Source organism: Herpailurus yagouaroundi, unplaced genomic scaffold (genome assembly GCF_014898765.1).
Source record: "Herpailurus yagouaroundi ecotype Mexico unplaced genomic scaffold, PumYag 355, whole genome shotgun sequence".
Taxonomy (NCBI): domain Eukaryota; kingdom Metazoa; phylum Chordata; class Mammalia; order Carnivora; family Felidae; genus Herpailurus; species Herpailurus yagouaroundi.
This window is the reverse complement of record NW_024412572.1, coordinates 844294-856299: the sequence shown is the minus strand read 5'-3', so window position 1 is coordinate 856299 and position 12006 is coordinate 844294. Positions and strand designations below refer to the sequence as shown.

At 43.1% G+C, this 12006-nt stretch overlaps 1 protein-coding gene across 1 annotated transcript; it reads left to right on the top strand.

Moving 5' to 3' along the window:
- The first annotated feature begins 725 nt into the window (after positions 1-725).
- C3AR1 (complement C3a receptor 1) lies at positions 726-8422 on the top strand. Its single transcript, XM_040462654.1, has 2 exons — positions 726-958; positions 6542-8422. The coding sequence occupies exon 2, from the start codon at positions 6552-6554 to the stop codon at positions 7977-7979; it is 1428 nt and encodes a 475-aa protein (XP_040318588.1). The 5' UTR covers positions 726-958; positions 6542-6551; the 3' UTR covers positions 7980-8422.
- Positions 8423-12006: the final 3584 nt, after the last annotated feature.

Here is a 12006-nt window from a genome sequence, read left to right as displayed (position 1 = left end):
AATAACGTGAGCGAGAATTCTTTCCAGTGTATACTTCAAGCAGGAATCATTGCGCGAGGTCCCGCTTCAATCTTCTGCACTCCCTCCTGATGAAACGATCCAATTGACTGACTCTTCTGCCCATTCCCAATACCGGAAGCACTCTCCCACGGGGGGGGGGGTGCACGCCCCGCCTCTCTCCTTTTGCTCCATTTACACACTCTAAACAGCATGCCCGCTTCTGGTGTCTATAGAAGTCTTTAAGGACCTGCCCAGCTCTTACTTCTACCTTAAGACTTTCCAAGATTGCCCCAGACTAAATATACCTTTCCCTGTTATTTTCTACTATTCTACTTCTACTGGTATCTCTGCCGTTATAGTCTGGGTTGTATTACAGTTTTGTAGTGTATGGGTGCGTATTCCTACCAGATTGTGAATCTGAAAAGATTAGGGCATAGCTCAATCTGACTTCAGTATGGCTTGCTTCTTTCCACATGTTAAGCGTTTAAGGGATGCTGTTTGAGAGCGTTAAGGGATGCTGTGCGGGGCGTTCGTCCCAACTACTCCTCACCTCCACCCTCACAGATGGCAGGGCCATTTTAGTGCGTTTCTAAAGCACAAGCCCAAACCTACAAAGCAAGGAGCTGATTACAGAAGTACTTCCCTCTTTAGCCGTATTCTGTCCCACAGAAATCATCTGAGAAGCATGCCCTCCCACTTCCGTTCTTTCACTCTCCTTATCTGAGACATTCATACATGACTCACTTTGAAACTCATCCTCCAAAGTCAAATAGGAGACAAAAGTGAGGAGTTCCGTCCCTCGTCATCAAAAACGAAGAGAGAGGGGAAAGAGGAATGGTTCAGCAAGTTTCCGAAATATACTTCATAACTTGATTGTGGGTAAGAGTGAAGACCAGGCTGGACGTGTGGGGACCTCCAGGCTGGTGCTGAAACCTTCAGCTAGCATCTCAGGTTTTTGGTAAGAAAAGCTTACATCCACCTGGTCCCTGGTGCTGGTTTCCTTGTTACGGATAATGGTTTGAGGGTCGTTATCAGACTCCCCCCCCCCCCCCCCCCATTCCTTCCCCAGCTTGTATTGTTTTTGTTGTGTCCCCACATCCACCTCTCTTTCTCTAAATATCCCACATCCTATTTATTTTTCTTCTTAATAGTTTCATTCTAGAACTAACAGTGAATTGTCATACCATTTTTTTTTCTCTCTTAAATTGGCTATCTTTCTCTTTTTGAACTATGATTCCAGCTTTCCAAATCAATAGTTTTGTTTCTCAAATCGGTGACCTATTTTTTCTTTATGTATATATATATATATATTTTTTTTTTCATTCCACTTTCTCTTTTTTTTCTTTTATTCTTTTGCTTGTTCCTTATTGTTACTGACTCTGTCATCCTATCACTACTATTTGATTCTGGAATCTGCTTTCTCTCCCTATCATAATTGACTTTTAGTTTCAGGATTTCCTTTATCTTTTTAAATACTTTCAGCCAATTCAGTGTTGAAAATTAAAAAGACGAAAGGAAAGAAAGAAAGGAGCTCTACCAATCTTAAATGTAGAGGTATTTTTCAGTCAAAGCACTTGGAGAAATGTAAAAAGTTATCTTGTTCTGAAATACTTTTTTTTTTTTTTTTAATGTTTATTCATTTCTGAGAGACAGAGAGAGAGAAAGAGCAGGGGAGGGGCAGAGAGAGAGGGAGCCACAGAATCCGAAGCAGGCTCCAGGCTCCAAGCTGTCAGCACAGAGCCCGATGCGGGACTGGAATCCACGAACCATGAGATCATGACCCAAGCCAAAGTCGGACATTTAACCGGCTGAGCCACCCAGCCGCCCCTCTTTTCAGTCTTTATTATTTCAGTTGGTGCAGTTCTCCATACCTTTCCCTTTATTAGCAATACCAAAGACTTTTTAGTTCTGTGATTCTCTCTAGTAAAAGGAGTATTGGTGTGAAAGACATTGGTCCTAAAATCTCAGAACCCTCCTAGTTGTGAATGTGTGAAAGTCAGCTAATTTGCTGAGTGTCAGCGTCAAAAACTGCAAAATAAAACTAGAGACAAGGAAAGATGATTACTAAGTTTCCCTTGAGCCCTAGCCTTCTCTGATTCCACCCTTCTCTCAATATTTTACGGATCCCCGCATTAATGTGTGTGTTGGAGTAGGACCGTGGACCAGGGTACCTGCCGTGCACAGCAGGGAAGGAAGGGCTCCTGATAGGACTTGAATATTGTGTGGGTAAGGCTACAGAGAGGGGAATGAGAACCACTTCTTCTTTTTTATTATTTTGTTGACTCAGTTATTTTAACTTCTGCTAATCATGTAAGGCCCTATGAAAACATCTGGTTAAGTCAGCAGAATGACTTCGAAGCCACAAAAATATTTTGGGACTCTATGAAAGGAAACATAAAATGCTATTGCAGCCAGTAAGAACCGGGAACTGGAAAACCAAAGGGAAGTTAGAAGAGACCGCGTCTTTAATGGGTTAATGGATAGGAATGAGAATTTTAAACTTAGTTGAAAAAAAAAAAAAGTAAACCCCCAAATGAACATCCATCCACTGAAGTAATTTTTGATCTTTTAGGCATTGTGCTAAATTCTGTAGAACAAGTACTTAGGAAGAGAGTTCGTCTTTACCATCATGAGATTTAAGGCCAGCATAATAGATAAGACAGCCACGATAATAATTATAATACAAGACAAAACGTATCGTTGCACAGATAATATGAAAGGAGATTCAACATACACGCCTACACACACAAATTTAAGAGGCTGAAGGACTAATTTCTGTTTGAGACTGTTAAGAGAAGGTTTCAAAGAAGAATAATATTTGAGCTTGTTTTTGAAGAATGGCTAGGATTTCAACAGATAGAGATTAAGGATGCAAGACGGAGGAGGTTAAGGTTAAGGGTGTAATTCCAGACAGAAGTAAACAACATGAGCCAGCATAGTGAGTTGTTCAGGAAAGCTGTAAGATAGGGTACATTTATGAGTCTTCAGAATTAAGGGAGAATAATGTCACAGAGGTCAAGAGAATGGGCTAGTGGATGAAGACCGAATAAGATATTGCGATTTGCTCTTTCTTTCTTTCTTTCTTTCTTTCTTTCCTTCGTCCATTCTTTATGTGGAGGGAGGGGCAGAGTGAGAGAGAAAGAGGGAACTTTAAGCAGGTTCCACACTCAGCTCGGAGCCCGACGCAGAGCTCAATCCCACAACCCTGGGATCATGATCTGAGTCGAAATCAAGAATTGGATGCTCAACCGACTGAGCCACCCAGGCCCCCCTGGATTTGTTATTTATATGTAATTTTAGCATAGTGATGGGGCAGAAGACAAATTAGAAAAGGTAAAAAATGAATGGTGGGAACAACAGACCCTGAAACAAGCTAGTCTCCTTGAAAAAGAGAAACTGCTAACAAAAAGAGACTTGTGAAACATAACATCCTGGGACACCGGGGTGGCTCAGTCAGTTAACCAGCTCTTGTTTTTGGCTCAGGTCATGATCTCACGGTTCGTGAGTTCGAGCCCCACATCGAGTTCTGTGCTGACAGTCCTCTCTCACCTTCTCCCACTCTCTCTGCCCCTCCCCTGCTCGCGTGCACATGCATGTACTCTCTCTCTCTCTCTTAATTCAAACCTCTCATCCTAATGCAAAGTGTGATCCTAGATTGGCTATAACTGTGGACAAATCAGCCATTGAAGATATTTTGGGAATGATTGGAAAAACACTGGCTAAAGACTGAACATTCCTTAAGGTACAGTCTTACTGTATGATATGGAGACTAGCTGAAAAAAAAGAAAGCAGTTTATAAAACAATATGCATGCCAGTTGATAGCAACATTATTCACAACAGCGAAAAGGTGAGAGCACTTCACATCAAGAGATGAATGGATAAATAAAATGTGGTGTTTACGTAAAATGGAATATTATTTAGCCTTGAAAAGGAAAGAAATTCTGACACATGCTACAACATGGATCAGCCTTGAGAACATCATGCTGAGTGAAATAAACCAGACACCAAAAGACAAATGCCCAGTAGTCAAATACATAGTAACAGAAAGTAGAATGGTGTTTAGCCAGGGGCTGGGGGAAGAAGGAAGTGGGGAATTGTTGTCTAATGGGTGTAGAGTTTCAGTTTTACTAGATGAAAAAGTTCTAGAGAGTGATTGCACAATAATGGGAATATACTCCACACTGCTGAACTTCATACTTAAGAATGGTGAAACACGGGCACCTAGATGGCTCAGTTGATTGCGTGTCTAACTCTTGATTTCAGCTTGGGCCATGATCTCACGTTCATAGGGATGAGCCTAAGTCGGGTTCGGCACTGACAGCATGGAGCCTGCTTCGGATTTTCTCTCTTCCTCTCTCTCTACCCCTCCCCCACTCTCTCTCTCTCTCTCTCTCTCTGCAAATAAACTTTTAAAAAAATGTTAATCTTTAAAAAAATGGTTACAATGGTAAATTTTGCATTATGACTATTTTAACACAATTTTAAAAACTGGGCGGGGGGGCGCCTTGGGTGGCTCAGTCGGTCAAGCTTCCGACTTCAGCTCAGGTCACGATTTCACAGTTCTTGGGTTTGAGACCACCTCCGGCTCTGTGCTGACAGCTCAGAGACTGGAGCCTGCTTCTGATTCTGTGTCTCCCTCTCTCTCCGCTCCCCACCCCCCGACTCACACTCTGCCTCTCTCTCTCTCTCTCAAAAATAAACATTAAAAAAATTTTTTGAGGGGCGCCTGGGTGGCGCAGTCGGTTAAGCGTCCGACTTCAGCCAGGTCACGATCTCGCGGTCCGTGAGTTCGAGCCCCGCGTCGGGCTCTGGGCTGATGGCTCGGAGCCTGGAGCCTGTTTCCGATTCTGTGTCTCCCTCTCTCTCTGCCCCTCGCCCGTTCATGCTCTGTCTCTCTCTGTTCCAAAAATAAATAAACGTGGAAAAAAAAATTTTTTTTTGAGAAAAAAATGCATACATATATACACGTCTACATATACATATGTGTATATATGTATGCATATTTTTTGTTAATCAAAATTTGACAAAATTAGATCATTCCGTGCATATTAAAAATTTTTTTCTCAAAAATACATATGTGTATATATGTATGCATATGTATGATTATACATTTAAAAAACTAACAAGACAGAAATGATGGGTGAGGAGGAAATCAATGCAGAGAGGGTAAACAACTCTTGAGAAATTTGAAAGCAAAAAGGGAAAGATGAGGTATCTAAAGACATAACTGAATCCACTGCACCTTTTTTGTGGCGGTGAGTCCCTCAAAGATCTGGTAGAGGGAATGGATGGAACTTCAACCCTCAAAGAAATGAGAATATACGAAGTTAAAATCTTAAATACCATTTGACGTGGTGATGGAGCTTCACAAAGCCCTTTCGTGGATATAAAGCTGGGAACCTCTGGTCTAGAAGTTATTGTTCGTTGGGGCGCCTGGTGGCTCAGTCAGTAGAGCGTCTGACTTCGGCTCAGGTCACGATCTCATGGTTTGTAGGTTCAAGTTCTGCGTCGGGCTCTGTGCTGACAGCTTGGAGCCTGCTTCGGATTCTGTGTCTCCCTCTCTCTCTGCCCCTCCCCTGCTCACTTTCTCTCTCTCTCTCTCTCAAAAATAAATAAATGTTAAAAAAAGATTAGAAGTTCAGTTCCTAACATGATCGTTAACTCTCAAAAACAACAGAAGTTATTGTTTGTCATTTAGCTTATTTGTTTTTAATAGGAGACACCAGGTGAGGAAAGGAACCAGTGCAGAATGAGAAAGTGGAAGTGCAAGAAAGAGGAGAAATGTACATTGATAGGGACTTCCAAATGAAACTATGATTTTGATACGCATTTAAATTGATACAGTAGATTCTAATTGTCACAGAACGTTTTTGTGTGGTCCAGTGTGAAGTCAAGGAATACAAACTAGGGGGGTCTGGGTGGCTCGGTAGGCTGAGCAACCAATTCTTGATTTCGGCTCAGGTCATGATCCCAGGATCATGGGATCAAGCCCCATGTTGGGCTCCACTCAGAGCATGAAGCCCACTTAAGATTCTCTCGCTCTCCCCTGCCCCTCTCACCCTCGAATGCATGCTCTCTCTCTCTCTCTCTCTCTCTCTCTCTCCCCCTCTCACAAAAAAAAAAAAAAAAAAAAAAAAAAAATTTAAGAAAGAACACAAACTAAAACAGTGTGAGGACTTTTGTAGTTCTGTATCCTAATGGGGGAATGTTATAATCCCAAGCATATGCTTTTTTAAAACAGTAGTTTTGGGGCGCCTGGGTGGCACAGTCGGGTAAGCGTCTGACTTCAGCCAGGTCACGATCTCGCGGTCCGGGAGTTCGAGCCCCGCGTCGGGCTCTGGGCTGATGGCTCAGAGCCTGGAGCCTGTTTCCGATTCTGTGTCTCCCTCTCTCTCTGCCCCTCCCCCGTTCATGCTCTGTCTCTCTCTGTCCCCAAAATAAATAAACGTTGAAAACAAAAAAAAAAAAAAATAAATTAAAAATAAATTAAAAATAAAAAATAAAACAGTAGTTTTAATATTTTTGTTTATATTTTCCTAGAAGTTCAGCAATGGAGTCTTTCTCTGCTGAGACCAATTCAACTGACCTACCCTCACAGCCCTGGTATGAACCCCAAATAATTGTCTCCATGGCCATTCTCAGCCTCACCTTCTTACTGGGGTTGCCGGGCAACGGGCTGGTGCTGTGGGTGGCTGGCCTAAAGATGCAGCGGACGGTGAACACAGTTTGGTTTCTCCACCTCACGCTGGCGGACTTCCTGTGTTGCCTCTCCTTGCCCTTCTCCCTGGCTCACCTGGCTCTCCAAGGACACTGGCCCTATGGCTGGCTCCTCTGTAAGCTCATCCCCTCCATCATTGTCCTCAACATGTTTGCCAGTGTCTTCCTGCTGACTGTCATTAGCCTGGATCGCTGCCTTCTGGTACTCAAGCCGATCTGGTGCCAGAATCATCGCAACGTGGGGACAGCCCTCACCGTCTGTGGATGTATATGGGTGGTGGCTTTTGCAATGTGCATACCTGTGTTCGTGTACCGGGAAACATTCACCGTAGGCAGCCGTGACGTGTGCGGCTACGACCTGGGCTTCTACGGCTCGTTAGATTATTCAGACTTCACCGTCGATCTACTGGAAAACGGGTCTCTTGACAACTCCATTGTTCAGCTGCCTGGAGAAATGGATGCAAGGCTGCGGTCCTTCTCTGAACGAGCCAATGACCCGCCTTGGACAGCCACCACTATCTTCCATTCTCAAACGCTTCGAAGACCTTCTGGACAGCCACTGCCTGCAGACCCAGCTAATTTATCTAGTCAACCTCCATACGATAACTTATTTAAGCCTGCGAATGAGGTCTCACCTATAGTCCCCAGTGGGTTTCCCACTGCAGATCACAGAGCTAACCCGCTCGATTTAGAGCTTTACTCTGACTCTTCCAGCAATTCCTCATACTTGGATGAGCTATTCCAAGATTTCCAGGGTGATTATTTAGGCCAGTTTTCATATAACAATCAAGTACTAACCCCCCGGGGGGCAGTCACCATCACCAGACTAGTGGTAGGTTTCCTTGTGCCCTCTTTTGTCATGGTGGCCTGTTACAGCCTCATTATCTTCCGCATGCGACGGGGCCGCTTCACCAAGACTCGGATCAAAACCTTGAAAGTGGCCATGGCTGTGGTGATTGTCTTCTGCGTCTGCTGGGCTCCATACCACATTGTTGGGGTCCTATCATTGTTTTTTGACTCAGAAACTCCCCTTGGAGAAGCTCTGCTGTCTTGGGACCACGTGTGCATCGCTCTCGCGTCGGCCAATAGTTGCTTTAATCCCTTCCTCTATGCCCTCCTAGGAAAAGATTTTAGGAAGAAAGCAAGGCAGTCGATGAAGGGCATTCTGGAGGCAGCCTTCAGTGAGGACGTCACACACTCTACCAGCTGTCCCCAAAGCAAAGTCTTTACGGAAAGAAATAGTATCAGTACATCTGTGTGAAAATACGGAGCGGTTGACCCCAGCAGAGGTTCTCAGGTATTCACCCAGTGTGCCATTTTCTAAAACAATAAGGGATATTGTGAGCAGGGGATCTCAGAAACCATCAAAGAATCAATCCAGAGGTTCTCGAAGTAAGAGCCGAGGCTAAGGGAATCCGCATCACCTGGAAACTTGCTAGAATCTCCAAGAAACTTGCTGAACCAGATTGTCTGGGGGTGGGGCTCCAGAAAGTGTTTTAACAAGCTCTCTTGTTTCTAATGAATGCTAAATTTGAGAATTGTAAAAATTAGTCTATTTCTCTCCCAACCTAAGCTAAATGAAACCAACGAGAACCTAGTCTGTTTCAAAATGATTTTTCCATCATGAAATTTTTTTTTAACGTTATTTATTTTTGAGAGAGAGGGAGAGAGAGAGCATGAGCAGGGGAGAAGCAGAGAGAGAGATGGAAACACAGTATCTGAAGCAGGCTCCAGGCTCTGAGCTGTCAGCACAGAGCCTGATGTGGGGCTCGAACTCATGAACCGTGAGATCATGCCCTGAGCCGAAGTTGGATACTCAATTGACTGAGCCACCCAGGCGCCCCCAATTTTTTTTTAGTATTGTCTGAATCCCTCCCCACCAGATTCAATTTAAAACCATTCCATCTAGTCTTACCTGAGTGAAAGATGATCATCTATTTATGGCTCTGTTGTGGTGGTGGTGATATTTTTAAATGAAAAGAAGGTACAAAAGGAAAGCAAAAGTCTATGAAAACAAGCAGTTATGAGACTGAGTCTGGAAGCAGAGTACAATGTCAGATGCTTGCTACGTGCAATACTTCTGGATATAGGACATGGGAATTCCAATGGGAATTCCAAATTTCCATTATTTCAATTAAATAGGCATCTACTGTGTAAGGACAGGCTGCTAAGGCATCTGAAAACTTCCTCATGAAATGGCATGTGAGCTGTGGTTTGTGGAGTTTTCTATTTGTTTACTCAGTCTGCGTATTGAGAGAACCATCTCTCTTCCATTCGTTTTCTTAAACTCTATTCCCTTAATCCCACCCTACCCTGGCCTCTAAATCTTCTTCCATATTAGACTTTGTGCATCTAATAACCTCTAATTTCATAAGAGTCAAACTTGAAACTTGCTTGAAACTGATACCCTCACCCCCCCACCCCCAAACTCATTTCAAGTGAAAAGGGAAAGAGGGTAGAGGACAGAGCAGCAATCCTTGAATTCATTGCCTGATGACTGAGTACCCCCCGGGAAGACCATCACACTTTGGAAAGCATGGCTACAGGTGTAGATCATTCACCGGATGTGTCTCTTGGGGCTTTTTTAAATTATTCTTTATCTTTTCCAAAGTAAAACATGCACATAGTTTAAACAGCATTCCCAGCTCATACTGAAATGTAAGAAGTTTCCTGCCCCACTCTGCGGAACCAATCCCTCCTCCTACACCCATCTCCCAGAAATAACACTTGTAGCAATTTTAGATGTTTCTTCTGATGTTTACCATGTTAAGTCATGTGCTTATGCAGCTAGTTTTTTATACATGATAAAGTGACTTCTTGTTTTGGAAGATGAAGAATTTTAACCACATTCCTCATTTTTGTGTATCCATCATCCTAACATTCATTAACCATCATACGTTAATTTGCTCGTGACCACACATTTTCTTCTCCTCTGTGGATCCATTCCAACCATATATATGGCTTTCTTTCCATCCTTGTTTCATTCTTTAAAAAAAAAAAAAAAAGATTATTTAACTCTATCACCTTCTCATTTTTCTGGGTATATAAACTTGTATGTGTTCAACCTCTAAAATTCCAGGTTTCTTTGTACTACAATATAGCCTCATCTAAGTGGAATATAATTATTTAATCTAAAAAAGAGAGAAAATGAGATGTTTTAGACTTGCAAGATACTGTTATTTGTTCAGTGGTTGAGGTAAGGATCGAGACTACAAATAAGTTATAAAATGCTATGCAGAAAAATTGCAGATCACTGGGAATTCTTCCAATTGTGAGGTAACAATGTCTAACATGATGTAAGATTTGCAATGGCACCTTCCAATGTAATCTGCTGACCTAATTGATATGAATAAATGCTTTCTTTCTTGTGGTTCCTTGCAAGGCTGTGATTTGTGGATCCTCTTAATTGTCTGACACGCAGAATATATCATAATCTCGAGGCACCTGGGTGGCTCAGTCAGTTAAGGGTCTGACTTCAGCTTCGGTCATGATCTCACCGTTTTTGTGAGTTCAAATCCCGTGTCGGGCTCGGTGTCGTCAGCTCAGAGCCTGGAGCCTGCTTCGGATTCTGTGTCTCGCTGTCTTTCTCTGCCCCTCGCCTGCTTGCAATGTGTCTGTCCCTCTCTTTCAAAAATAGACATAAAAAAAAGTAAAAAGAAAAAAAAGATTCTCTCTCTCTCCCTCTGCCCCTCCCCTCCTGTGCACACATGCATGCTCTCTCTCTAAAATATATATAAATGTATTAATATATATTTAAATATATATGTATAAATTTAAAAATATATATTAAATATATTTGATAAAATAATTATATTAAAATTTAAATATATATTTTTTATACTTTATATATGATATATACATATATATGTATATATCATAATCTCTAAATAAACAACAAATAAATCTCATAGTGGGTTGCTATAGGCTTGCTCTAACAGCAATTAGCTAGGCTTCTGGAAGTCCCAACATATTTCACGAGACCGCGGGTAGAATTCCCAAACTCCGGGGCGCCTGGGTGGCGCAGTCGGTTAAGCAGCCGACTTCAGCCAGGTCACGATCTCGCGGTCCGGGAGTTCGAGCCCCGCGTCGGGCTCTGGGCTGATGGCTCGGAGCCTGGAGCCTGTTTCCGATTCTGTGTCTCCCTCTCTCTCTGCCCCTCCCCCGTTCATGCTCTGTCTCTGTCTGTCCCATAGATAAATAAAAACGTTGAAAAAAAAATTAAAAAAAAAAAAAAAGAATTCCCAAACTCCTGCATTTAGTATATAGGATATTAGGGTGGAATGGCACAGTTATAAAGACTCAATAGTTGCTACTTCTGGGTTCCTTGTGAGAGTTCCAATCCTTGGAAATGTAGTCTGGAAAAAAAAAATCCTACAATTGGAATTCCCTCATTTTCTTATGAAAAACTCGGTAAGTACCTGTAAGTACTGACAGGAAGTCTCACATGGAGAGCCAGCTCCTCCCTCTAATCTTTGAAATGTCCCAGAACGCGGGCAAGGTGGCTTAGTCCACACACCAAGCTACAAGGGGTGACTGCCTCTCCCAACCAGATTTTACTATATTTAATAGCATTTTTATTTTTAAAAAAAATTTTTTCAACGTTTTTATTTATTTTTGGGACAGAGAGAGATAGAGCATGAACGGGGGAGGGGCAGAGAGAGAGGGAGACACAGCATCGGAAACAGGCTCCAGGCTCTGAGCCGTCAGCCCAGAGCCCGACGCGGGGCTCGAACTCACGGACCGCGAGATCGTGACCTGGCTGAAGCCGGACGCTTAACCGACTGCGCCACCCAGGCGCCCCTTTAATAGCATTTTAAAAAAGCAGTATTAAAAGCATATTTTTTGTGGGGCGCCTGGGTGGCTCGGTCGGTTAAGCGACTGACTTCGGCTCAGATCACGATCTCACGGTCCGGGAGTTTGAGCCCCGCATCGGGCTCTGTGCTGACAGCTCGGAGCCTGGAGCCTGCTTCCGATTCTGTGTCTCCCTCTCTCTCTGCCCCTCCCCCGCTCGTGCTCTGTCTCTCTCTGTCTCGAAAATAAACTTAAAAAAACATTAAAAAAAGTAATAATAAAAAAAAAAAAATTAAAGGAATGTGTTTTGATTCTTCTTTCCCCCCGAATCTTACCAAAAAATTTCAAAGTCAACCAATCAAACCCAGTGGTGGGAGGGCGGGGAGGGCTACAAGGCCAGCTGCAAACAAATGTTTCCGCTTTTCTCCCTTCCTACCCTGGCCAAAAGACATTTGAGAGCGGCACCAGTAAGATAAAAGCGTCAACATTCGTCTTCC

Coding starts and splice junctions, on each gene's coding strand:
- C3AR1 (XM_040462654.1), top strand. CDS start 6,552: ATGGAGTCTTTCTCTGCTGAGACCAATTCAACTGACCTACCCTCACAG.